This window comes from Dipodomys ordii, unplaced genomic scaffold (assembly GCF_000151885.1).
Source record: "Dipodomys ordii isolate 6190 unplaced genomic scaffold, Dord_2.0 Scaffold59, whole genome shotgun sequence".
Taxonomy (NCBI): domain Eukaryota; kingdom Metazoa; phylum Chordata; class Mammalia; order Rodentia; family Heteromyidae; genus Dipodomys; species Dipodomys ordii.
The window spans coordinates 3,046,921-3,074,559 of NW_012267275.1; the positions used below are offsets into that span (position 1 = coordinate 3,046,921).

General features: G+C 37.7%; 1 protein-coding gene across 1 annotated transcript; it reads right to left on the reverse strand.

Annotated features, from left to right (window-relative positions):
• Nucleotides 1-298: 298 nt before the first annotated feature.
• On the reverse strand, nt 299-27,317 carry Spata9 (spermatogenesis associated 9). Its single transcript, XM_013022025.1, has 5 exons — nt 27,257-27,317; nt 26,959-27,047; nt 19,233-19,463; nt 5,724-5,819; nt 299-583 (listed from the first exon to the last, which is right to left on the reverse strand). Exons 1-5 carry the CDS (start codon nt 27,315-27,317, stop codon nt 299-301), a joined length of 762 nt encoding a protein of 253 aa, XP_012877479.1.
• Nucleotides 27,318-27,639: the final 322 nt, after the last annotated feature.

A 27,639-nucleotide genomic window follows, 5' to 3' on the forward strand; every position in this document is an offset into this window, starting at 1 on the left:
ATTGGTAGAGTACCAAGATTTGAGTGAAAATGCCAAGTAAGAGCACAAGGCCCTGAGTTCAAGCCCCAGCCGTGGCACAAAAATAAATAACTGAGAATATTGTATAAGCATACATACATTTTGACATCAAGATTCATTTTACTTTTTCTGCCATGTTAAAACTAAAGAATGACAGTAGACGTTCTGCCCTCTCCTTTGGCTAAAGCAGAGCACCAGAAACTAGTTCCTGGTTTTGCCAGATGAAATGTGCCAGCAGGTAACTAAAGCTTTCTACAGTGATACTTGTATTCAGATTTGCTTATTCATTCATTTCGGCTGATTGGTCAAACACTGAATGTAAAACCTGGATCTTATTACTCCGCTTGTTGTCAGGAAGCGTGGGTTGATTTGAAACGTTGTCTGGCTTCTCTGGCAGTGACCTGTAAGGTTTTGCTTTGATTTCAGCTACAGGAAACACAGACTCTGGAAGCACAGGCTCAGAAAAGGCTTTTCTACACATTTCATTTTCTTGGTTTTGCCTTATGGATTCTTCTTCTTTGAAAATACTCTTTGCTTTCTCCAGCACAGTGTTAACACAGACTGCCTATGGAGTTAAAACATTTTAAAATGTTTTTGAGGTTATATACAACTACAAATAAAGTCAATATAGTGCTTAACATAAAATAGTTAATATATGTATTAATACACACAATAAAAAAGCATTTCCTTTCAGGAACTCCAGACACACAATAAGCATTCAAAGACTGATTTCCTGTTCTACATATATGAAGACACAATCTGAGCAGCAATATGCTTCAATAAAAATATGCTTTGCATCTTTGCTATTAGCTGTTTCATATTAAATAAAACTTTTTGTTTTCTTTTTGTTGGTTGTGGGGCCTGAACTCTGGTCCTGGGCGCTGTCCCTCAGCTCTTCAGCTCAAGGCAAGTGCTCTACCACTTGAGCCACAGAGCCACTTTTGGTTTTCTGGTGGTTAATTGGAAATAAGAGTCTCACAGACTTTCCCACCCAGGCTGGCTTTGAACCATGATCCTCAGAGCTCAGCCTCCTGAGTAGCTAGGATTACAGGCGTGAGCCACCTGCATGAAACTTTTTTTAAAGATGGAATTATTTCCCCAAACATGTTTCTATCTCCAAGTAGGGCTTTTTTGTTTTGTTTTTCTTCTTTCCAGCCTTTGTGTATACCTGCTTATACAATAGAAGGACATGGGGAGGAGGAGGGAGAGAAGATGGGAAGGGATGGGAAGGGGAAACAAAGGAGGAGGCAACAATGCTTGATAAGAAATGTACTCATTATCTTGTCCATGTAATTGTTGCCCCTCTCTATGGTATTTTCACAATAAAAATTAAAAAAAAACAGTAGAAGGACATAAACATTTTCATGAGAAATGAGTAAGCTAGTAGATAAATGATTTCTAAACATTTGATCCACTTTCCCTGTTTGACAAAATGAGCCCCAAGAAAAGGACTCAAATGAGTTTTTCTTTCTTGCTATTGTTTCTAACATATTTATAAGATGATTTCTTTGTTGCTTTGTATGTCCCTCCCCCAGGGTATAACCCCTGTTTTCACTGTATTTGATGTTGGTAGACTTCATGGAGGGGAAGGAAAAAAACAAATTGTTTAAATAGGGATAAAGTTGGACCCATTGCAACAATGAGACGTACAAGATGCTATGTCAAAAAACGAACTTTACAACTTTGGCGGGGGGGGGGGGGGGGGGGGGGGGGGGGGGGGGGGGGGGAGAGGAAGGGAGGACAAGGGTTGCAGGGATGGTAAGGGGAAACAAAGGAGGAGGCAACAATGCCTGATAAGAAATGTACTCATTACCTTGCTCATGTAATTGTAGCCCCTCATTACCTTGCTCATGTAATTGTAGCCCCTCTGTACATTATTTTCACAATTTAAAAATGCCATTCAATGCTTTAAGGAGAAGACTAGTCAAAATTAGAGAGAAAAATAACTTCAAAACATGGAATCACAAACTATATTCATTAAGCTTATCTGTAAACTAGTGATGGAGATAATCCAAGGAGTTAAGGCAACCAAGGAGAATAGAAAATTCCATGAAACATAAGAGAACCTAAATTAGTTTATTTTTACAAAAGAAATGCCTCAATATGACATAATATAGCCTATAAACAGAAGGCTTCTTTTTTCTTCCCTTCCTTCCCTCCCTTCTTTCTTGTATTCTGAAATCACACAAATACTAATACATTTTAATTGTACATATCAATGTGTTTCACTGTATCATTTCTATATCTGCATATATCATACAGATCTATCCTCCCAACTACCCTCTCCCATGCTCCCCTTTATGTATCCTCCTCCCTTTGACCCCTTACTTCTCTTACTAGTCCCCCTATACTTTCAGATCTACTTTAAAAAAAATCTAATATCCACATATGAGAAAACATATGCAAAATTTTCCTGTATCTGACTTTTGCCTAACATGATGACCTCTAGTTCATTTGCTTGCAAATGACATGACTTTACTCTTTTTGATTGATATGTATTTTTACCCTGTTTTTGGAAATCCATCTGTTTTGCGGTACATAGACTGATTCTATAAAACTACAAAACTACAAAACACATGCAGGTTATCTCCTATGTGTTCTGACTTTGTTTCTTTGGCACATATTCATGGGGAGGGGATCTCTGGTTCATATGATAGCTCGATGTCTATTTTTTGAGGAATCTTCACATTTTTTTGAGGACTCTTCATATTATTTTCTATAGGAGCTCCACTAATTTACATTCCCACCAATGATAGGAACAAAAGTTCCTTTTTTCCCTACATCCTGGACAGGATTTTGTTTTTTTGGTTTTTTAAAATTAAATATATATTTTTATTGTAAAGATACTATACAGAGGGGCTACAGTTACACGAGTAAGGTAATGAGTACATTTCCTATCAAGCATTGTTACCCCCTCCTTTGTTTTTCCCCTACCATCCCTTCCCTCCCCACCTCCCCAATTACTCCCCAATTACTCCCTCCCCACTCCCCAAGTTGTAAAATTCAAAATTGAAGTTTAATTTGGGTTTTAGTTTAGTTTTTGTTTTGCCACAGCCATTTCATCCTATTCATTTCCTTTGCAGTCTATTTATATCAGAGCTCAGTTGATGTCAATTTTGTATTTATATTTAATATCAACTTGCAAAATATTTGATTACTTTATTTTTAACTGAAGTGTTTAGTGTTCTTTTTTTTGGCGGGGGGTCCAGTTATGGGCCTGAACTCTGGGCCTGGGCACTGTCCCTCAGCTCTTCAGCTCAAGGCTAACACTCTACCACTTGAGCCATTGCTCCACTTCCGGCTTTTTTTTTTCTGGTTATGTGGTGCTGAGGAATCGAACCCAGGGCCTCATGCATGCAAGACAAGCACTCTACCACTGAGCCACCTTCCCAGCCCCTAACTAAAGTGTTTAAAACTAAGTTCTACTTTTATTTTTTTTTTCAAGAATATTGTGGCTACTCTTGTCCTTTTGTATTTCCCTGTACATTTCAGAATTAGCTGGTTAACTTTCACATAGAGACACACACTTGCTTGGATTTTAATTGCACGGAACCTATAAATTGTGGGAAACTTTTAACACTGTTTTGTATCTCAGTAGGATAAAAGTAACAAAAATGTATAATACCCTCTGACAAAATGATAAAAATTATTGACAGAAATTTTAAAAGTCCAAAATGAATTCCTGATGTGTCATATTCGTTGACTGACTAGAGAAAAGATTTATTCTATTAGTTATAAAGATATCTTACAAAGCTCCTGTAACATAGTTCTGTACTGGTATAGGAGTAGATGAACAAAGGCAGAATAGAGTCTATAAACAGACCTACATAAAAAGAACACCCAATTTATTAAATAAAAGTGTTAGTGGTGTTAGAAAAGGACTTGTTCCTGATAACCTGAATATTTCTTAATTTATCCATGGAGAAAATATGTGGCCCTTACTTACCAATTTTATAAGTACTATAATCTAAAAGTAAAGGCAAAAATAATACACCTGCTAGAATAGATAGATGAAACTGTTTTCATGACCTTGAGTGTAGGTCAGGATTTTTTTTTTAATTCACACAGAACACACATATACACACACCATCTCCAGCATAACATGTAAGAATATGTTAAGTTAAACTGCATTAAAATTAATAACTTCTGCTCTTAATGAATAAAAAGAATAAAAAGTAAGCCATAATATTAGAAAAAATTCCTCACAAAAATCAAAGAAAGACATGCTCTTGAATATATATTAAAAGTCCAAGCAATAATCTTAAAAATTAGATATCTCTCAATAGGAAAATGAAAGGGACTTTAACTGAAATTCATTGACACTATCAAAATATCCTACTAATGTCTGCAAAGATAATCAATCTCATTAATTAGCAAGGAGATGCAAATTAAAGCTCCAATGTTATATAATACCACCTTCCCACAGAAATACTAAAATGGGGTTGGGAGCATGACTCCAATGGTACAGTGACTGCCTAGCCAAGAATTAACCTGGTATCACCAATGAAAAATACTTAATATGCAAATTATTGACAATATTGAATGTCAATGGTGATATAGAACAACTAGGATTCTTATTCTAGAGTGAGTGTACATTGTTAAAAAAAATTAGAAAATGTTTGAAATATCTATTGGAGACAAACACACTTACAGCCTGCAACTTCACCAAGAGATATATACAGGACATTTCCAATTACCGTATATAATGTAGAGCATTGTATTTACACACAATTAAAAAATTCAAACATTTTATGATATTACAAGCTAAAATAATGGCTGCCTTTAAAAGGAGAGAAGCGATTGCAAGGTAGCAAGAAAGAGTCTTATTTCATGATGGTAATATCTTGTTTCTTAACTTCAGTTCTGATTAATAGATTAGCCAGGCACTAGTAGCTCACACCTGTAATCTTACTTACTTAGGAGGCTGAGACCTTGGAGGATAACATTTCAAGGCTAGCCAGGGCAGAAAAGTCCATAAAACTTAATCTTTAGCTAACTAACAAAAATCTGGTCAACAGGTGTGGATTACGTGGTAGAGTGCCATCCAGGATCAAGAAAGTGAGCAAAACCATGAGTTCCTGAGTTCAGGCACCATTATTAGCATGCACACACACACACATCATGATGGATTGTGATAATTCATCAAGCTGTGAGCATTTTGTACATTAGTTTAAAAAATAAAACACAATTGACTATTAAAAGGAAATAAAACCCTTATAATTGATAAACAAATTTCATACTTTTGTACTACACAGCACTTGTTACCACATATTGGTCACTAATACTTGTGTTCTCTGAAGTCAGAGACCCACCGTGGTAGAATACTGAACTAAATCCATCAGGGATTACTGGCCAAAACAAAACAAATGCAACAACATTAAAGCAAAAACTAAAAATGTCCTGACATAGGTGTTCAAATATTGTAATCAATTTTTGATACAAAGTAATTTGAGTTATTTAAGCAAATTTCTGGATTGATTTGACTCTCAGAAAAGTAAATGTCTAATATGAAACTATACTGTATAGCAAGCTATACCGTAGCTATAGTTATACAGAAAGTTAGCTTACAAATAGTCCCATTAAAGATAAACACTGTACAGTATAGTGTGGTGTTCTCATAGCACATAAAATAAGTATATTTTTAAAAATAAGTATATTTATTAAGGTATATTTATTACTAGATTTAAGTGATTTTCTTAACTTACCAAATAGACTAGTGCTGCATAGGAAGCATAGATTATGCTAGTTAAAGCAGCTTTTGCTGGAAAAGAAATGATTTCAAACAAAGAACCCCTTCTGACCTGTAAAAACAGAAATTATTTTTTATTAAAGTAAAAATTTTCAATATTATATTTTTAATACTACTATAAAATGAAAAATATTTTCTAAAAAAATGACATCAATGTCCAAACTCTTTGTTTTTTTTGCTATTTGAAAATATATTTGTTTACTGTTCTCAACAAGAAGATACTTCCTTTTACTAATCAAAAGCTTGGACAAATCTATAAAATTCTTGCATTTATGAAATCTAAATTATTTTCATGATTATGAACTATGCTCACTAGGAGGTGCTTCTTGTGTAATATTAGAAAGATACAGTCTTTGTTCAGATTCATGTAATCATTCTTTACTATTCACATTTAAACAAACAGCAATCAAAATACTAAGCATTTCCTAGAGATTAATGAGCTGCTTGGAAATGTTAACCATGAGAAGGTAAAGGCCAGAACTGACATTAGATGGAGGAAAAGTTTGTGCCCAAAATGAATTTGCCTCCCAGATGTTTCTAGTTTCTGGTAATAAGAGTTCTTGCTTTAAAACATCCCCATATAATATATTCAGTTAAAGAGACACATTTTTTCTTTACAGGCCACCTTTGTTGCCCATTAGGAAAAACATCCCTTCCCATTCAGCAGTAAAATGGCAGTTAGCCATGCTTCTCCAACGAGCCAAACCACTCAGTCCATGGCCTCAATGAACTTCCAAATGGTCCAGGCTGTAACTAATAAAATCATGTAAATGCACCATAGAAAATGTGCAAACACTAGAAAGAATAGTGTATACGTCTTCATTAAAAAGTTATTTAGGGCTGGGATGTAACTCAGTGGCAAAGTGCTTGCCTAGCAAGTACAACGTCCTGGGTTCAATCCCTAGTACCAAAAAAGAAAAGACAAAAAAAAATACAGTTTAACCCCCCCAAAATACAGTTAAAAAGTTATTTATAGCCTTGGGGGGCTGAAATAAAGCTCAGTAATAGAGTGCTTCCACAGTTTGATCCCCAGCAAAGTGTGTATGTATATATATATATATATATATATATACATATATATATAAAATATACATATATATCATATTTTTAATGCATGTGGGCATAATTCTGTTTAGAAAACTAAGAGCAATGAGGAAATGAGGCAAAGAGGATGGCTGAAGCCTAGGAGTTTAAGGCCAATCTAGTCAACATAGAAAGACCTTGTTTCAAATTAAAAAATGTATTTAAAGCATCAGAGAAATTCAATAACCAATGATAGAAGAATTGCTAGGTAATTATACTGTATCGGTTAAATATATGTTGTGCAGCCTTTATAAAAGGAGCTACAGCTGGTGACTCATGCCTATAATGCTAGCTACTCATGAGGCTGAAATCTGAGGATTGAGGCTCAAAGCCGGACCAGACAGAAAAGTCTATGAGTCTCTTAACCACCAAACAGCCCGAAGTTGAACTGTGGTGCTAGCAGTAGAGCACTAAGCCTTGAGCAAAAATCTCAGAGATAGTACCCAGGCTATGAGTTCCAGCCCCAGGATAGGCACACACAAAAAAGTACTTTTGAAGAACATATAATATCTTGCTAACACTTGTGTGGATTGTGTAACTGTCCCTTTCTATGTGCTTTTTAAGCCAAGCACCTGCTGTGACACATTACTAAAGTCCCAGATTCTTGGGAGGCTGAGAGAAGAGGATGGTTTGGGCCCACAGTTCAACCCCAGAAGTTCAAGACCAGTCTGGACAGCACAAAAAGATTCTCATCTTACATAAACAACAGCAAACAAGAACTATGTGTTTTGCAAATGTTCTATTCAGTTCTTTTAAAAGTCCTGTGAAATTGGTATTCTATCCACATTGCACAAATAGAGCTAATGGAAGGAGAAGCAGTAAAGCTAGAGTTAAAGCTTGGATCCTGTTGCAGGGCCTAAATGCTAGTGGTATCAGTAAGCTGTGTGGCTAACACAGCTGTGCTGCTTGGCATGCTTATGAAGAGTGCTAAAAGAAAATACTGAAATAGTGAAGATTTACCTCATGAGTTTGCTGTGAATATAATAAAATGCTAGGAAAGTACTTAGCAGAAGGCCTGCACATGCCTAGCAAGAAAGGACATGGTGGATATTATTTATGTCTTATGTGATAGGTAAAGTTCAAAATTGTAAGCATAACAAACTATTCCATTTCAAACAAAACCAGGCCAAATTGATCTATGTTGTTAGAAATCTAGAAAATGGTTGTTCTAGCAAGGATGAGAATTAGAAATACAGTTTTGTATTGTGGCTCAGATCTATAACTCTAGCTACTCAGGAGACAGAAATCTGGAGGATTAAGATTTGAGACCAGCGCAAACAGAAAGATTTAGGGGACTGCATCTCCAAAATAACTAGCAAAAAGCCACGTTAGAGGTGTGACTTGAGTATTGTACCAGGTAAGTGAACAAGCTGAGTAAATATAAAACCCCGAGTTCAAAACTTGGCACTGGCAAAAAAAAAAGTATTTTTTTTTCCAGTCCTGGAACTTGACATCACGGTCTGGGCACTGTCCCTGAGCTTCTTTTGCCAAAGGCTAGCCCTCTACCCCTTCAGTCAAAATGCCACTTTCCAGCCTTTTCTAAGTAGATTATTGGAGATAAGGGTCTCATGGGCTTTTCTGCCTGGGCTGGCTTTGAATCATGATCCTCAGTCTACGGCCATACCACCCTGAATGCACCCGATCTCGTCTGAAGCATGATCCTCGGATCTCAGCCTATGGAATAGCTAGCATTACAGGTGTGAGCCACCAGCACCCAGCAGGGAAAGGATTTATACATAGAATCTCATTATATTCCAAGTTCTGCTGTAATGGGTATATACATATATATATATATATATAGTTTCATTTTATTTTCTAACAAATCTACTAAATATGTATACAAAATTGAGAGATATTCTAGTTTCCCCAAGTGTCTAAGTTGAAAGAGCACATAGCATTTTCTTAAGTGAAATTGTTACATAAAAGTGGGCATAGAATCCTGTTGTAGTATGTTTTGTTTTGGCTTACTTTGCTTAGTAAATAAAGAAAAAATGTTTATCACAATTCCTTGCCTCTCTCTTACATGATTCATGAAGTGGAGAAAACAGGAATACTGTCCAGCTGCTAGCTCAGAGAGTGGGGAAGAGTCCATTCTTTTTCTTCAAGCTATACAAACTCCCCGATGTATGTGTACATAAGTAGGGAAATTTTAGTTCATTTCCTCCATAAGTCAACATGGAAAATTTCTCAAGAATTCATGGCTTTCATAAAGAATTTCCAGGAAATGGAGCAGTTTGTTTTTTGTTTTTGTTTTTGCCTCTTCTTGTTGGAAGCATCAAAATGACAGCATGGCTTTGAATCCAACTATAAGGAGATAAGCATACAAGGAGACCAGACACTTTGGGAGAAAGAAAAGCAGATACATTCCAGCAAAATGCCTCCTAGCAGAGTGGAAAGATTCATGAGTCTGTGAATACATAAATGCATAATGGGAAGTCTATATTCCTAAGTAGTAAGTAATCTATTAAAAAAGAAAAGTGGTGTCTGCATGAGAAAGTAGTTTACTTCATCTTTCTCACATTCAGTCCTTCGCCTAAAGGTAATTAGAACTGATAACCTTCAAGATGAATTTTATGTAGATGATATGTAATATGCTTGTGAATAATTAATGTATTGCATTGCCTAAGGGAGATTTTTTCAATGGTTTTAATAAATAACTTCTATTTCTGCAACAAATCATCCCTTTAGAAAATATATTTTCTCCAAAATTTATGTTGCTACTGGAAAACTGCCCATTTCAACTTTATGACTCACTTGCAATACATATTTTTCATATTATAAACCACTACACTTCATTTTTGGCTTACTTTTAGCAGGAATTGTGCATGGTAGAAACTGAAACAAATAAGAGAAGCTTGATAATTAGGAGTCTTTATTTAGATTCTCTTGACTTAAGAAAATCCTCTGAACCTTGTTACATTAATTTCAATCTATTTGCATATTTGAGTTAAAGGCATTTTGGTATCAATGTTATGTGCATTTAATTCTCTTATAATTCTTTTTGCTTATAGTGTTCATATCTACAATGTGTGGATAATTGAACATTAAAAATGTTTCAGTATTTAAATTTGTCCCACATAATTCTGATTGCCTCATCTTATAAAAGTACCTATGTTGAAGGCTGGGAAGGTAGCTTAGTAGAAGAGTGTTTGCCTAGCATGCATGAAGCCCTGGGTTCAATTCCTCAGTACCACATAAAAAGAAAGCTGGGCACCAGTGCCTCACGCCTGTAATCCTAGCTACTCAGGAGGCTGAGATCTGAGGATCATGGTTCAAAGCCAGCCCGGGCAGGAAAGTCCGTGAGACTCTTATCTCCAATAAAAGCACTAGAAAACTGGAAGTGGTGCTGTGGCTCAAGTGGTAAAGTGCTCACCTTGAGCTGAAGAGTGCAAGGACAGCGCCCAAACCCAGAGTTCAAGCCCCATGACCGACAAAAGAAAAACAAAAACAGAAAAAGCCAGAATTAGCACTGTGGCTCAAGTGGCAGAGTCCTAGCCTTGAGCAAAAGAAGCTCAGGGACAGTGCTCAGGCCCTAATGTCAAGCTCCAGGACTGGAAAAAACAACAACAACAACAACAACAAAAAGTACCTATGTTCAAAAGTACATTTTTTTTTTTACCAATTATGTCATAAATCACAAGAGAGCCAAATACAAGCAGTTGAGAAAATAAAGAACCACTTATATATGGCCTGAATGTTGGAGAATTACCAGGCCCACCAGTTTAAATTATATAAAACTACCTAAAGAAGGGATACAAGGCAAGTCATAGAGTAAACTTTAACTCAAGAATTCACTAACAAATGTTGCAAGAAATTCTGACTTCTGATAATAGACAAGTTGAAGGGATGGGGTGGGGAGGAGTGTTTCCTTCAGGTTTACAAAATCTATATACCCATTTTCGTAGCAATAGGGGAGGGGAGTTGAGGGGAGGGGAGGGGAAGGGAGGGGAGAGTGATGGAAGGGAGGAGAGGGGAGGGGTGAGAATGGGAGAGAAGAGGAGAGGAAAGGGAAGGGAAAGGAAGGAAGGGAAGGGGAAAGTTATTAGCAGTTCACAGTAAAGAAAGCTGTCAAGAGTTCTGCTTATCCTACAAGATTAAAAAAAGCAAAGGAAGGGGTGGGTGGGAAGGGATGGGTGAGAATTTGAAAGGGGTAACATTGATCAAGATGCATTGCATTCAAAAACTGCTTTGTTAAGTGACAAATCCTGTGTACAACTACTTAAAGAAATTGAAAAGAATGTTTTAAAAGCAGTATGACTTTGTTTACCCATATTCACATACTGTGGAACATTTTTCCTAAGCAAGCTTTTAATCAGACCGTCTTGGGAGGGTCAAATGTCTCTACCTCTCTGCCAATTTGGAAATGTTTGTCTTTGAGAGGTTCTACTTTCTGGAAAATACCTTATTTTCCTAGGTCTGAATCATACCTGCCAAGTTAGCCTTGTGCAAGGCCCATGAAGAACCCACAGCAGGACCTGATGTTTTCAGGATTGATGACTTAAATTCCAAACTGGAATCTACCAGGGGGGTTGAAGGTGAGAAGAGATCTTTACTTCAGCAAGCTTCCAACTTCCATCCTGAAGTGTCAGCACAAGCTCACTGGGGTAGAACAGAATGCCAGCTGTGGAGCCCAGGACTCACCTCACTTCTGTCTGGATTTTGCCCTATTCTAGTCCACAGGATCTATATGAAGTAGAAATGATCATTTCAAATGCCTTGATTGGGGATGCTACAGTCACAGGAAGAGCTCCTGGTCCCATGGCCCTGCATTGGCCTGCTCGAATCAACAACTATGTCTAGGAGCTGACATAGCTTGGCTGAAGTCACATCTAAGCTGATTATCTAGGTCACTGCAGATCAGCTGCGGGCTTCACTCAGCTCACAAAGCTGGATGGATAGATACACTATTGTTGCATGGGAAAGTCGGAAACCTCCAGGGAATTCTCTGCTCAGGCTTTTCCATTCCCAAAGCCTCACAGAACTAGCCAAAACCTTATCCCTGAAGCCTCAGCCCTGCAGACCCTGAGGAGCAACCCTGACACAGTATTTGTGGCCAGGTACAAAGGAAACCTTTTCTAATGCGATGGTTAGAGAGGAGGCTTGACCCTGCCCCTCTGTGCTCATGTTGAAAGGCCACCAGAATCTTTTCAACTCACCTCTATTGAGTGTGTTTTGGAGCATATTTGGTACATATTTTAATATGTTAAGAAATTAGGGACATGTTCTGGCTAGATCTGAACATCCAACCAGAAAGGCCCATAGTATGTTGTCTAGGGAGCCCCTAAACCAGCATCCAGTCTCTGCTTACCCTAAGTATCATTACTGTATGCTTCACCTCAGACACTGTACATAAAAGGGCTGACACATTATCGTGGGTATTGTCAAAGCACTAATGAAAATGTTCCTCTATTTCCATATTTTTTAAAGAAGTAATCTGTTTCAATGGTATTCTCAAACATATAATAGAAGAGAATATGATATGAGAGTGTTTGGGGCAGAGCTATTTAAGTTGTTCCAGCTACCAATTTATCTTTCAATCATTTATCATTCTCAGATCAGTGACCAGACAGATCACTTGAAAAAGATCTTTGGAGCATGATTTAAACAGGATACTAGGCTACCTACCTTCCTACAGCCAAGTTCTCGTACAGTGATATCTTTCATGCACTCACAAAGCATGTCCCTTTGCATTCTAGCTCTCGTGCCTCTTTACTCACACCACAAAGTTCTACTATCATGCAGGCAACCTGGTAATTCTTGTAGGAATTCATGTTGGAATTTACTCTGGTTAAGACTAACACTGTACCATGTAACTGGAGGGTATGTGTGGGGTTGGGAAAGATGGAGAATGATGTAAAGGGAGACATTGATCAAGATGCCTTATACTTACAAACTGATTTGGTTACTTGAAACTCTTTTGTACAACTATTGAAAATAATACACATTTTTAAAAAAGATGAACTCTGTCATAGCTTCCCCATGTTATGATTTTTTTTGTCAGTTGTAGGGCCTGAACTCGGCCTGGGTGCTGTCCCTCAGCTCTTCAGCTCAAGGCTAGTGCTCTAGCACTTGAACTACAGCACCACTTCTGGCTTTTTCTGCTTATGTGGTGCTGAGGAATCAAACTCAGGGCCCCGTGCATGTGAGGCAAGCATTCTACCACTGAACCACCTTCCCATCACCAATGTGATTCTTGTCTCAGCAAATTTTGACATCATAGATCACCATCCACAAAGCAATCTGCTGACCTCTGCCACATACATTCCTTATATTTCTCCTTTGTGCCTTTGACTGTCTGGGCCAGTGTATTCATATTCAGACTTCTGTTTGTCATCGCTGAAGCTTTCAGAGTTGTCGTGTGTTCCTTTCTCATTTGCTACAACTTAGTTTCCCATTAGTGACAATTCTGCTTCTTCACTTGAGTGAAGCTTCTTCCTCATCCCTCAAAAGCTGGCAAAGCATAATGCTTGAAGCCTGTAATCTCAGCTCCTTCAGAGGTGAAGATAGGGAGGACTGAAATTTGAAGCCAACCCAGAGCAAAAAGTGAATGAAAACGTATCTGAAATTAACCTAAAGCAACAATGGATATAGGTGAGGCTCAAGTGGTATAGTGTTTACCCAGCAAATGCAAGGTCCTGATTTAAATCCTAGTACAAAAAAAAAATCTGACAAGCTCTAGTTCAAAAAAAGTATAAGAGGAAATGATCCACTCTGAGTATTTTATGGTGTGGATCACAATAGTCAGAAAAAAATAGCATTCTCTTAATAGTTCAAAAAGAATAATCACTTAAAAGACCATATGTAAGTATGTTTAAAATGATTAAATTGATTTTTTTTAAATTTTTGTGGTAGCAGGTTTTGAACTAGGCCTCATTCTTGCTCAGTTGGTGCTCTACTACTTGAACCACACCTCCAGCCTTGTTCTGGCCACTTTGTAGATGGAACCTGCTGGATTTTTCTGCCATCCAATCTCCTAAATTGCAGCCAACTGAGAAGCTAGGATTCCAGATGTGAGCTACTGGTGCCCGCCTCTACTGATTGTTTTTTAAGTAATAAACTTGTAAAATATACTTTGAAAAAAGAAGACACTTGGGGAAAAACAGCAGTTTCAGGTTCTAGAAAGATTAACATTGTGTGTGAATGTATGTGTGTAAGTGTGAGTGTGTGTGTAATTATGAGGCCTACAGTTTGAACTCAGGACCTACGCACTGTCCCTGAACATTTTGTTCAAGGCTAGTGCTCTACCACTGAAGCCACAGCTTCACTTCTAGCTTTTTGGTGGTTAACTGAAGATAAGATTCTCATAAGCGAGGCACCAGTGGCTCACACATGTAATCCTAGCTACTCAAGAGATCTGAGGATCATGGTTTGAAGCTGGCCAGGGCAGAAAAGTCCCTGTGAGACTCCAATTAACCACTCAAAAAGCCACTCAAAAAAAGTAGAGTTGTGGCTCATTGGTAGAGCACTAGCCTTGAGCACAAAGAGGTTTAAGAACAGCACTCAGGACCCAAATTTAAACCCCACAACCTCCACCACCACCAAACAATTCTCACAGACTTTCCTACTCTAGGTGGCTCTGAACCACAGTCCTGTGTAGCTAGGATTACAGGTATAGGGTACCAGTGCCCAGCTTAACATAATATTTTAAATTACTAATTATACAAGATGAATCGAAAGGAATAGAAAGAAAGCATGATGAAGATAAATTCCTATAAAGGATAAAAAGGGACTTACAAGAAAATAAAGACAGGTAATATTTGAAGGATTATTTGCCAGGAGTTTTCCAGACAAAGAATTTTCCCTCTGATTCAGGAGCCAGAATGATTTTCACAAAAGTACCCTTTTAATGGTTGCATGATAGCTAATAAAGTTAAAGCAAGGTCTCCATATATTCTTAGAGAGAATCTCATATGTATGAACAAGCTTGTTCACCAAGCACTGCTTATAACAGGAGAGAGAGAAAGAGAGAGAGAGAGAGAAACTGAAGTATCCATCTGCCCAGAAATAAACTGGATTATTTTTCTTACTGTGCAAGTGAAACTTGCACTGGGAAGTGAAACTTTAGCTACACATATCAATAAAAGTTAACACAACCGAACTCTAAATTTAGCTTACAAACTCATCATGTCAGTAGAGGCAAAAAGGCAAATATATTTGTAACTTTTAGTTTTTCCACTACTGAATGAAAATAAACAAATTGATACAAGTTCAACTGGAATAGAAAGATACAATTTTTTATACTCCCACTGCATTTTTATGAGTGTTGGAAGACTATTCTCAATGGATTTTTTTCTCACCCTGTACAAACTGGGGCTTCTGAGCAAAGGGCCTGTTTGAATATCAAACAGCCCTGGTAGCTTGAGAGAGTGTGTCCTCTGGAAAGATCTAGAGATGGGCCATACCAGACATTTCATGGTCACTGAAGATAAACTGCTCCATGATAGGTAAAATATCTCTTCCATACTTCCTTACATTCCAAGGTATGACTAATCCACCCTTCACACACACACATACACACACACACACACACACACACACACACACACACCCCTGCCCTTAGTGAGTAGGCTGGGCAGATGAGTCAGTGTCCCTATAAAAAGCTCAGTCTGTTCATTTCAAAGTTCCTCTCCTATGTGATGCAACCTGCTACCATTCATAGATATTAAATGACCTTCATCTCATTGCCCTGTAGGAATCAAGACAAAAAACTCACACAAGACATTGGCTAATGCTTTTACTATAACAAAGGTCTCTGATCCAAGGAATCTCTCTCTTTCCTCTCTCTCTCTCAACCTCTTTCTCTTTCTCTCTCTCTCAAAGCGAGAGAGAGAGAGAGAGACAGAGAAAGAGAGAGCAGCAGGCTAACTTATTGGCCTGCAAGTAGTGTAAAATCTCAGACCCTTTTCTTTACCTCTCTGATTTAGCAGAGAAGAAAAAGGAAGACTAGGAATAACATAATGAATATGATCTCATACTAAATACAGAAATACTATTCAAAATACATCTTATACCCACTCTCCACCTTCTATTGGAACTATGGGTTTGACAAAGTGCAAGGTAAGAAATAGCAAGATAAAAATTGTATTTGGAAGGGTATTTCAGTGGAAATTTAAGATAGAGTGTAGACAAGCTTCTTTTTGATGATGTAATGATATAGGAATGGGGCATGGAGTTCCTAGAGAATCCAGTGGTTAGCAGACACGAAACATTTTTTGTTTTCTTCTCTATCAGATATTGTAAAAGAACCTTTTAAAATAGCCATTCTTGGGCTGGATAGGTGGCTCAGTGGTAGAGTGCTTACATTGCATGCATGAGGCCCTGGGTTCGATCCCTCAGCACCACATAAGTAGAAACAGTTGTAAGTGGCACGTGGCTCAAGTTGTAGAGTGCTAGCCTTGAGCTGAAGAGCTGAGGGACAGCGTCCAGGCCCAGAATTTAGGCCCCATGACCAACAACAACAACAAAAATAGCCATTCTTGGACTGGGAGTATGGCTTAGTGGTGGAGTGCTTGCCTAGCATGCCTGGGACCCTAGGTTTGATTCCTCAGCACCATGTAAACAAAAATAAAATAGCCATTCTCTGATAATTCATTGTCGAACTATCTGAGGCTCTTGGAAGTATCAACTCTTTGACTAACAAGAGATTTCTATATAATGTGCTATTTGCTAGCTATTGGTTGATTTGGGTCATCTAGCATCCACTCAATCGTCTTCTTGAAACTAAGCTCCGCCTTCAATGATGGTACTTGTGGGGCAGGTGAGCCACCTTCCACCTCTTGCCTCAAGTGAGGTACCTCACACCTCCTGCCTCATCACTGGATAAGAATCCTAGTGTAAGACAGACATGGGCCATTTTCTTTTTCACTTTGTGGGAACTTGGCCTTGTCAGCTCTGCTGGCAATAAACCTCTTTGTTCTATGTGACTTTGGCCACGTGATCTTCTAAGATAATTTCCTTTCAGAAACCATATAGATTTTAATTTGTGTTTTACTCCTTTGATAATACTTTCTGTCTATGTGGTCTAGACCTCTCCAACTTCAACTCTAGAGATGGAGGGCATTGAGTCCTAGGTATATTAATATACCATTTCCCTGGTTTAGAGGCAAGCATTGAGAAGTAAGCCCTTCCCCCAAAACAAACTTGAGGAATTTTCTAGGAAGATTTGGGTCACAGACTCTATCATTTTTCTGTTTAAGTGAGCCTGGATGGGTAGAGTCCCAGAGATAGTTTTGAGGCATCTTGCAATCAAGAGGGGAAAGTCGGTCTAAGAACTGTGCAAGCACAGAAAAAACTCAAACATGAGAGAATGGAAGAAACAGGTTCCTAAGGCAAGATTTGAGTACCTATACCCAGTTATGTCTGGAATCTTAACAATGCTGAGTTGTTTACATGAAGTAATACATCTTCTTTCACATTTAACTGTTTGACAATGAGGTTAAGCCTGATTTTCCTCTCCCTTTATGTTACAGGAAGAGAAAAGTTGTTAAACTTAGAGAAATTTATTTACTCTAGGTTTAGATGCTAGATTTATGAGATTCTAGGTCTGTAGTGAAATTTAAGATACTTTTTACAAGATCTGGATTAAAATAACCAGAGTTCTACGCTAAAAGGTTTAGAAAAATTCTTCCTGAAAATGTTAATGACTGTTTCCCTTCCAAAAATGTAATAAAGCCTTAAGGAAACAATGTAGAAAATGGAATTTGAAATGTATTTAAATATTTAAATGTCTATCCAAGTGAGTTTATTGTTAAATATCTTCAATATATTATGTTAAAGACTATTTTGGAAAATAAGTTATGGGGGACAGGAGTGAGACACAGTATCACCATCATCACCATCATCATCATCATCATCATCATCGTCGTCAGCACTATTATTATTATTTGCCAGTATTTGAGTTTGAATTAGGCTGTGCACCTGATTGGCTTGCTTTGATAGCACTCTACCAGCCTGGCAAATTTTGTTAGTTTTCTGTTTTGGGTTTTTTTGTGATAGGAATCTCCTGAACTTTACTGCCTAGGGTGGTTCTTCATTATGATCCTCTCTAGATCTCAGCCTCTTGAGTGGTTAGGATTACTCGCAGGAGCCACAGGTACCCAGCTAAAACACAACCATTTATAAAAACCCATTGAGGGATTTCTCTTAGGTTTGACACAAGTGATCATTTGCATGCTTATATTGAGTTTGAATTATTTGAAATTGGCCATTTCAAATAGTTCAATCACACAAAAAAATCATCATTATTTCTCTTTTCAGACTTATTTAAACCAGAAAACATACTGAAATAGTGCATTCGGGTCTGGCCAGAGCCATCTTGGCCACATGGTGGATGGTGGGTGTAAGGTCCATCCCAGGAAGGTGGTGCAGTCTCCTCCCTCCTCTTGGCTAAGTTTCTGCCCAGTACTTTCATCATCCAGGTAACTGGCACACCTGGAAGCAGTCATCCCCCCCCCCAAGGTCACATCCTGGGTTGCCCCTGGTCATACCCTCCATGGGACCATGGGAGGGTCCCAGACCCTGAGGTCACATTGAATTCAATGTGGCCACACCTTTCCCCTATCTGGCCACACCTGGCCATACCTCCACATCCCTGGCCTAGATAAGTCCTGGCCCTGGGGTGGCTCATCCCTTTTCAGCCATATGCATCTCCACCATGCATGGCAGGGCAGCAGTTCAGAAATACAACTTCTCTTCCTGCCTGAATATGGTATGATGTTCTCATTCATCAGCTACCTTCTTTAATTTACCTTACAATAGGATCTGGCATCTTGTCTTCACGGTGGGGAAAGTTGAAGCAGCCACCTCCCAGATGATGGGCGTGCCTGAATCCATCGAAACAGGGAGGCCACTTAGATGATAGGCTACTAAACCTGTCAGTCCAGTGCTTGGGACTGGGAGTTTCCTGTGACCCTGCCCCCTTGTCTGACCCTATTTAGGCCTGGAATAACTCAGGCGCCATTATGTCACGATGTCACCATGTTCGTGTCCTGTCGCCTGGCTCTTGGCTCTTCTCCATTCACCATGGTGTCCCAATTCAGCTCTCCATTGGAGTTGAATTGGTTTATTGGTATTGTTTTTGTTCTTTCCTCTCTGACCTTCATGGCTCAGTTTTCTAACACTGTTAGGTACATTTGCTGACATTTGTCTTTGAGACAAAAGTCCACTATGCAGTTGTTGGCCTTTTAATAAAGACTCCAAGATTCTCCATTTTTTCCCCTTGCAACAATAATATATTTTGAAAAGGCCCAACCATTATTTCTCTTATCCAAGTACATCTTTTTCACATGAAAGACAATCAGATGCACTACATTTTCAGTTTTCAAATCTTGCGCACTTAAAACAATTCCCCTAAGAAGGATCCACATCTGGTGCAAATGCTTACCTGCACGTTGTTGTACAGGGGTTGCCTTGGTGCATTAACATCTCTGAGCAGACGGTGAGATATGCCCCTTAGCTCTAAAAGCCTGCATGTAAGCTGAGGCTGCAGAAGTCTGGCCACTGATTTGGAGGATCTAGATACCCTGTTTAATCCTTGAATCAGTGTTCCCCGGTTGATCTTGGCTAATACGAGAGCCATTTTGACTTTGGATGTTTTCTGCGTAGCTTCTTTCTTCTGAAATAGAATCCTTCGAAAAGTATCTGCTCTAGGACTTGTCAATGCATAGCTAAAAATCTACTTCTAGCAGAGCTGAAAATACAACTACATTGAGTACAGTATCCTACATATACTCCCTGTGCAATAATTACATAACCCTATAAGACTCGCTTGCCCCACTTAAGTTTTTGTAGGAACATATTTTTTTCTCTTTGAATTAATATCTACAACTGAAGTAACTAGCCAAAACTTGGAGTCTTGAAATTTCTCACTCAGGGTTTATATCTTCTTTGCACTGACGGTTTAAAAGAGTCCTTTCTAACCAGGCACTGGTGGCTCACTACTAGCTATTCAGGATGCTGAGATCTGAGGACTGCAGATTGAAGCCAGCCTGGGCAGAAAAGTCCCCATGAGACTCTTATCTCCAATAAACTACTCAAAAAAGCCAGAAGCAGTGCTGTGACTCAAGAGGTAGAGTGTTAGCCTTGAGCACAAAGAGGCTCAGGGACAGTGCCAGGCCCTGAGTTCAAGTCCCAGGACCAGCAAAAAAAAAAAAAAGAGTCCTTTCAAAAGTAAACAACGAGCCAGTCCACCTGTAATTCTAACTACTCAGGAGGCTGAGATCTGAGGACCACAGTTCAAAACCAGTCCAGGCAGGAAAGTCCATGAGACTCTTATCTCCAATTAACCACCAGAAAACAGGAAGTAGCGCTGTGGCTCAAGTGATAGAGCGCTTACCTTGAGCTCAGGGACAGTGCCCAGGCCCAGAGTTCAAGCTCTATGACCCACAATAAATAAATAAAAAAGGTAAACAATGATTCTTCTTTAAACATTAGTTATTTGAATTATTAAAACAACAGTATTTGCTGAAAATGTTACAAATATTTTTCTAGTTTTCATTAAAACATTTAAGTGATTAAATGCAGAATATATGTACACGTAACTTATATTTATAATGTAAAGACAAATAAAGCAAATATCATGTATGCTATTCAATAAGTTTAAGAAAACCTTAGTTCTAAAACTTCAGAAAGTCTATATTTTGAGAAATAAAAACTTTGTGACATTATCATAAACATATGACACATTGTTCTTTCTCAGCTTTACTATAAAAAACACATTACAGAGAGAACTTCTTTACAATGTGGTTTAATTGTACTCTAGGAAACATTATAGTTTTCATTAGGAATTTAACAAGCATAGTTTTCATTAAGAATTTACATAATTTTGTGAGCTATTTTAGCTTGTTATAACTTAGCACAAAGTATTGGCTAATTAGTATTGACTGCAAATAATCAACTTTGAATCCCTAAATATTTGATCACTCTAAATATATAAATACTAAATGGATTTGTTGGCTATAACCAATGTCATATAATTGTTTAAGAGGTAGCATACTATATATTTATTTTGAATCCCTCAACTTTTATCCTAAAATTTTATTACCATTATTTCTCATCAAGGTTCAATACTTTTTTTTACTATTTAGCATTTGTTGCTGGTGACCATAAGCTGTTCTTGTCAGTCACTGAAGATGTTTTAGTAGCAATTGATGTCCTCTTGCACTGAAAAAAGTCCATTATCCATCTGTGGTCTCAAGAGAGTATCATATAAATTGTGGACTGCTGAAATTGCCACAATCCCCAGCCATTTAGAGAAAAACAATTGTGAAAGCAGTTATATAGAAGCAGAACAAGCAAAATAACACGCAGGTACAATCACCTGGTATTATTTTCTACCATCTACCACTTTTAGTTCGAAGTAAACCTGGAAAAGAATCTGTGTTGTTTGCAGTGTCCAAAACTCTCACGCATAAAGATTCTAGTTTTCTTGTGACTTTATGCTTTGTTACACAAATCTCTCCCAACTCTACCTCAACATAGAACAACAGGAGATAGTGGGCTTTAATTGATTATAATTTGATTATGACTTCCCTCATTATCTTTTATTAACATGAGGAATGGCCCATATTGTCAGAGCAAAGAAGTGAGTGTGTGCAAGTCCAACAGTACTAAAGCTCTGTCTGCCTGTTGAAGCATTTGGTATTTTGGGGAACTCTTATTTATGAAGTTATAAAATGCTGATATTTTGCCGTGTCCTTTTGTTTAGGTTTCCTTTTTTTCTTTTTTGCGACAGGATCTTGCTGCATAGTGTAGGCTGGCCTGGAACTTTCTATATCAGCCCAAGCCGAACTCAAACACAAATCCTCTTGCCTCTGCCTCCCAATCACAGGCATGCACCACCAGGCCTGACAGTCTTTACAAAATCTTGATGCTTTGTATAAAATGACTTAGATTGAGAAGGTTTATATATCTATTTTTATTAACCAATTTTAATTCCTTCTCCCAAAATAGTTCAGTAGTCAATCCACTCAATGTTCCTCTTCTTTTATAGTTACTCTCTGATTTCATTTTTTTAGTAAATAATAAGGCTGTCATTGGTGATTTATTAACTCTCACATGGGGCTCATAAAATTTGGGCTGACCAAAATATATTATAAGCAATGTTTTTTTATAAACAATTTTTTTTTCATGAAAATGTGTGTAACAGTACTGATAGTTTATGTTATCTTAGTTAGTGTCATCATAAATTCACGGCTGTTTCCAACCCCTAAATCTGTTCCCTAATGACTATCACCCTTATTTTCCTTTAATATCAGTTGTTACAATTTGACCTCCTGACTTACCTTCATGATTCTTAATACTTTCTTGTATGCTTTTTTTTTTTTTGTCAGTCATGGGGCTTGAGCTCTAGGCCTGGGCGCTGTCCCTCAGCTCTTCAGCTCAAAGCTATCGCTCTACCACTTGAGCCAAAGCGCCACTTCTAGTTTTCCGGTGGTTTATTGGAGATAAGAATCTCACAGACTTTCCTGCCAGGGCTGTCTTTGAACCGAGATTCTCAGATCTCAGCCTCCTGAGTAGTTAGATTTATAGGTGTGAGCCACCAGCGCCCAGCTTCTTGTAGGCTTTTGAAAGAATAGTTACTTCTGACAACAGAATGTTACTGACCAACTTTATCTTCTCCATCATAAAACATATGGTCAATTCCTTCCCAAGACTACCTCACTGATTTTGGGAATATTCTAAGAAAGCAAATCTAGGCACCAGTGTGCATGTATTGTGGTGGCTCTTTCTGATTCTGGTGACATGAAAGTAACAATAGAACTAGACATCAGTGTTCATACCTGTAATCTTAGCTAGGCAGAGATCAAGAAGATTTTGGTTCAAAGCCAGTCAGGGCAAAAAGGCTCATGATACCCCATTTTCAACCAGTTACTTGGTGAGGTGGTTCACATTTGCCATCCCAGAAACTTGGGATGCTGAGGATGGGAAGATCTCAATTAGAGACCAGCTCAGGAAAAAGAAATTATGTTCCTGTCATCCCAGCTGTAGGAAAGCATAAATAGGAAGAATATAATATCAAAAGAGACACCTCTGGCAAAAAAAAATCCCATCTAAAAAAAAACAACAGCAAAAAAGGCTGGAGGCATGGCTCAAGCAAGTATCTGCCTAGCAAATACAAAACCCTGACTCAAACCCCAATACTGCCTCCAAAAAAGTGCTAATAGAGAAGAAATTAGACTCTTTTAGATGCAGAATGAGAGTTCCTTTACATATAACAGTCACCAATTTATGTTGATTTCAATTAATTCTAATAGTGAATTACTTGTTCAACTGGTTGTAACAGGAAATTTTAAAAATAAAATTTCTTGAGATATTAGTTTTTTAATTCCTTTTTGTCTTCTACCAATACCATATATTCTCTTAACAAACCATGTATATGAATTTAAATGTTGACCACCTAAATTAAGACATCCTTATATCTTAGCTATGGTAAATAATGAGGGGGGGGGGAGGAAAACTGGCGGGATATGGGAAGGGATGGGAAGGGGAAACAAAGGAGGAGGCAACAATGCTTAATAAGAACTGCACTCATTACCTTGCCCATGTAATTGTAACCCCTCTCTATGGTATTTTCACAATAAAAAAATAAAAATAAAAAAGACATCCTCATATTTCCCCAGATTTTTTCTATTTTGACTCAGCCTAAGCAGCTTGGAATTGGTCATGAAGTGTGTAATTTTAGATAATCCTGTTCATCACCATGATCATCGATGTGATAGGAGGAGAGAACAACTTCCAGCTCCCATCTTCATCAACTTAGAGATGCACAAAGACATTGTGCACAAATGCACAAAGGCCATTAATGAAAAGAAACAGCAGCATGCTCCAGATTTCTCCATTTGACCTCCTCCAACTGAACATATATCCTTTCTCATTTTCTTTTTTTTTCTAGATCCAGGCCTATTTCTTTGTCATCAGCAGTTTTAATGCTGAACTCCAATTTCTATTACCTCAGCATTTTACTATCCTTTATCTATAAAACCAGCTTGTCAGCAAATCTTGTTCAATTCTTTCTCTGAATAGTCCCAGAATCTGGCTACTTCTCATTACCCCCAGTACTACAACTCCCAGTTCATTGTACTTAGATAACAACATTATCTCTTTTTCATATTAGTGAGCTTGCCACTTAATAGTTTTCTTGCTTCCAGCCTTGTTTGATTTCATTGTTCCAATAACACATCAGCCAGAGAGGCCCAACCGAAACTCGTGTCAGATCACATCTTGTATCTGCTCAATTGCTTTAGTGACTTCTTGTACTAACTAGAAAAGCAAAGTACACATAGGCCCTACAGCAACTTTAGCTTTTTTACCTCTTTGGCCTTTCACTCCATACTGATTTGTTGAACTTATTAAGTACTCTGTCAAAGTGAAGTTCAGATATCAAGTTGAAATCTTTCTTCTTATATCCAGGACCCCCTCCCCCTAAAAAAAGCTGGGTGCTGGTGGCTCACACCTGTAATCCTAGCTATGCAGGAGGCTGAGATCTGAGGGTTGAGGTTCCAAGCCAGCCTGGGCAGGAAAGTCCATGAGACTCTTATTTCCAATTAACCACCAGAAAACCAGAAGAGGTAAGGTGGCTCAAAGAGGTAGAGTGCTAGCTTTGAGCAAATGAGCTCAGGGACAGCACCTAGGCCCTGAGTTTAAGCCCCACGACTGACAAAATTAAAGCAAAGCTCCCCTCTCGGGAGGGCTTCTGGCTGTATGTCCAAGTTAAGCATTTTCCTAAGAACCTAATAAAAGCTCAGACACTTCTCAATATCTATACACAATCCATACCTTATCACCAGTGTATGAGCAGATTTGTGTAAGTATATCTTTAATACAGTTACAGTACTATTCTTGTATATTTCAAAGTCTAATGCCATCAGAAAGTAATTTTTAGACATTAATGCATAGTTAACAGATTTGATCCTGCACTTAAAAGAAACAAAAAAACAAAAAAGTACATTAACAGATACAAAAATCAAACATTTTGACACAGGGCTTATGCCAGTATTCTATAATTCCAAATCATGCAAAGCAACCCATATGGTCATCTTTTATAATAAAGAAAAAAGAAAAAAAAATAACAGATTGTTTGCTGCAAAAGAATTCTCTCATTCCAGTAAGGATAATCTTTTGTTCTTTTGGTTGTAGTGAACTTTTCTTGTGTTTAAATTTAAAAGCTTGTATTTTTAAAGTTCTTGGCTGGGTACTAATGTCTCACATCTATAATCCTAGCTATGCTATAGGCTGAGATCTGAGGACTGGGACTCAGAATCAGACCAGGTAGATAAATCTAAGATTTTTTTTTAATTTCCAAGTAATTAGCATAAAGTTGGAAGTAGAGGTGTGGCTCAAGTGACAGTATGTAAAGCCCTGAGTTTAAGATCCAGTATCAGCACATACAAAATACTAAGTCCTCATTTGAAAGTAATTTTCAGTTAGCCAATATAAACCTTTGAACATTACTCTTTTTTTTTTTTTTATTCTTGGTGGTCATGGAGCTTGAACTCTGGGCCTGAGTGTTGTACCTCTGCTCTTCAGCTCAAGGCTAGTACTCTACCACTTGAGCCACAGCACCACTTCCAGTTTTCTGGTGGTTTATTGGAGAGAAGAGTTTCATAGCCTTTCCTGCCCAGTCTGGCTTTGAACCCAGATACTCAGATCTCAGCCTCCTGAGTAGCTAGGATTACAGGTGTGAGCTACTGGCACCCAGCTACATAACTCTTTATTTAAAAAGTAGTACTAGAGGTACTGGGGTTTTTACTGGTTGGGATACAATGTATGAAGAGTACAGGGCAGGCCTCAAAAATTGTTACCATACGTCAGGATTAGAAAATGAACTTTCTAAGACGGAGGTGGGGGGGAAATCATTTAAAATTATTTAATAACAAACATTATTCTTGGTATATTCCTCTATAAACATTTCACCATGATTCCCAACATCTCTTTTACTTCTAGTGAGGACACAGGCCTTTTCTTAAATGAATAAATGTCTATAGTTGGGGTAGCTTTTATATATTAATCACAAAATTTAGTTCAACCCCAGTTAATAAAGCATTCTAAGCATTCTTAAAAATATTCATTTCACCATGCTTGAGAACTGTGGATCATGTTAGAAACTACCAAAACAAAAAGTATAGCTCTCACAATGTGACCTTTAAAAAAAATCTATTTGGCTTAACCACTAATTGCTAATTAATAAAATAACAATTTATTACTGAAGAGCAAATAGATTGAAATGTGTTATAACATATCAGTTCTACAGGCTTCTCACCAATCTCTGTAAAACATTCTTCAAAGTAACAGGGAGAAAAAGAACAGTGTGTTTGAGAATGAGAAAAAAACGTTGATTTTATTCTTCTCTGGGTGGAGTACAGTTCTTATAAGGAGGAGATTTCAAGGAGTTTGAAATGGGAATGAAGAGTTCTTTCTTTGGGGGCCAGACTATCCATCTATATCAACATCAGCTATGCTTTTAGCTCTAGTGATTGAGCTCTAGGCTATTCTGAGGGTAGAAATACAAAGGGAATTCTAGGTAGAAACTTCAAAAGGATTTCTAGAAAAAGGCTGCAACTTCTTTGATTAAATAAAATCCTAATTTTTCTAATAGTGGAGATAGGAAGGGATAGCAGGGCTTTTACTGGCCTACTTTTCAAACTCCTTTCTCAACAGAGATTTAAAATATTTCAAGTTATTTTGTTTGAATTGGCAGATATCAGTATTTTCTTTCTAGATTAAGACAGACACACAGCGTTTATCTTTCTATTGTAACAATTTATGCCAATTGTTTGTACTGATATAACTGCCCTAGATATTAAAGTATATCTAAGCTACTTTTTCTAATTTTGCATTCATTTTTGCTATGTCTTAAAAAGCTACATTGTTCTTGTGGCTATAAAAGACTTCCAGACTTCCATCTAATGATAACGTGGTTGCCTTTAAATTTAATTCATCTATCTCACTTCCCAGTCTACAATCTCTCAGAATTAGATTTGAAATTTGTTTTTCTGAAGCAAAATTAGCATTCTTTCTTTAGTTTTAAGCACTGATATCAAAATAACTCATATATATTACAACTTACAAAATATTTTCTGTGTTCCTTTTGAAACATGATATCTAATTACCTGGTTAGATTGTGATAATCTTAGGATAGCAGGAAATTCATCTTTAAACTCATCTATAAGGTCCATGATGGCTTTCTGGAACCCCTCAACTGGAAGAAAAAAAAAGAAAGAAAAAAAAAAAAGAAAAGAAAAAGTTAGGAAAAATAAAACTTTAAAAAATACCCTATAAAATATTAAAAAGAAAGTGGAACACAGAGTCTACTCCCTAGGTGTTTGGGAAAGTTAGGGACCACTGGGAGATTCTATTCCTAGTTCTTCCCAGACCCACATCCCCTTTACAAAAAAAAATTGTATATACTTCTTCCAGAAAAGTTCTTCAACACCTGCCCACATATCCATCCAACAGGTTTGATTGGCATGGTGGATTTCTAGTGCTTAGCAAGCTTATAGGTCTGGGATGAGAGCAGCCTTTAGGAAACTCAGGAAAGCAGCAAGGCCAGAATCTGCAGCTAACTGCTGGGACTCTTTGTTACTGCACAATGGGCCTCTGAGAACTTGTTACAGAATCTTCTGAAGTCATTCTGACAGTGGGAGGAAGAATGTGTTTGAAGGGATGAGGCAAGGAGAGAGAGGAAAAATGAAACACACTAAATCAGTCTACAATAGAAACTGAATTATGTCCCACATTCTGCAATGATACTTCCATTAGTGGATCATCTGAGAATAAAGGTCCTTTTGAAG

Excerpts from the sequence above, each read along its gene's own strand:
- Spata9 (XM_013022025.1), bottom strand. The coding sequence starts at position 27,317 with ATGCCAATCAAACCTGTTGGATGGATATGTGGGCAGGTGTTGAAGAAC. Across the intron at positions 27,048-27,256 it reads GAAGAACTTTTCTGGAAGAA|TTGAGGGGTTCCAGAAAGCC; the intron begins GTATATACAATT and ends TTTTTCTTCCAG. Across the intron at positions 584-5,723 it reads ATGCAGCACTAGTCTATTTG|GCAGTCTGTGTTAACACTGT; the intron begins GTAAGTTAAGAA and ends TTAACTCCATAG.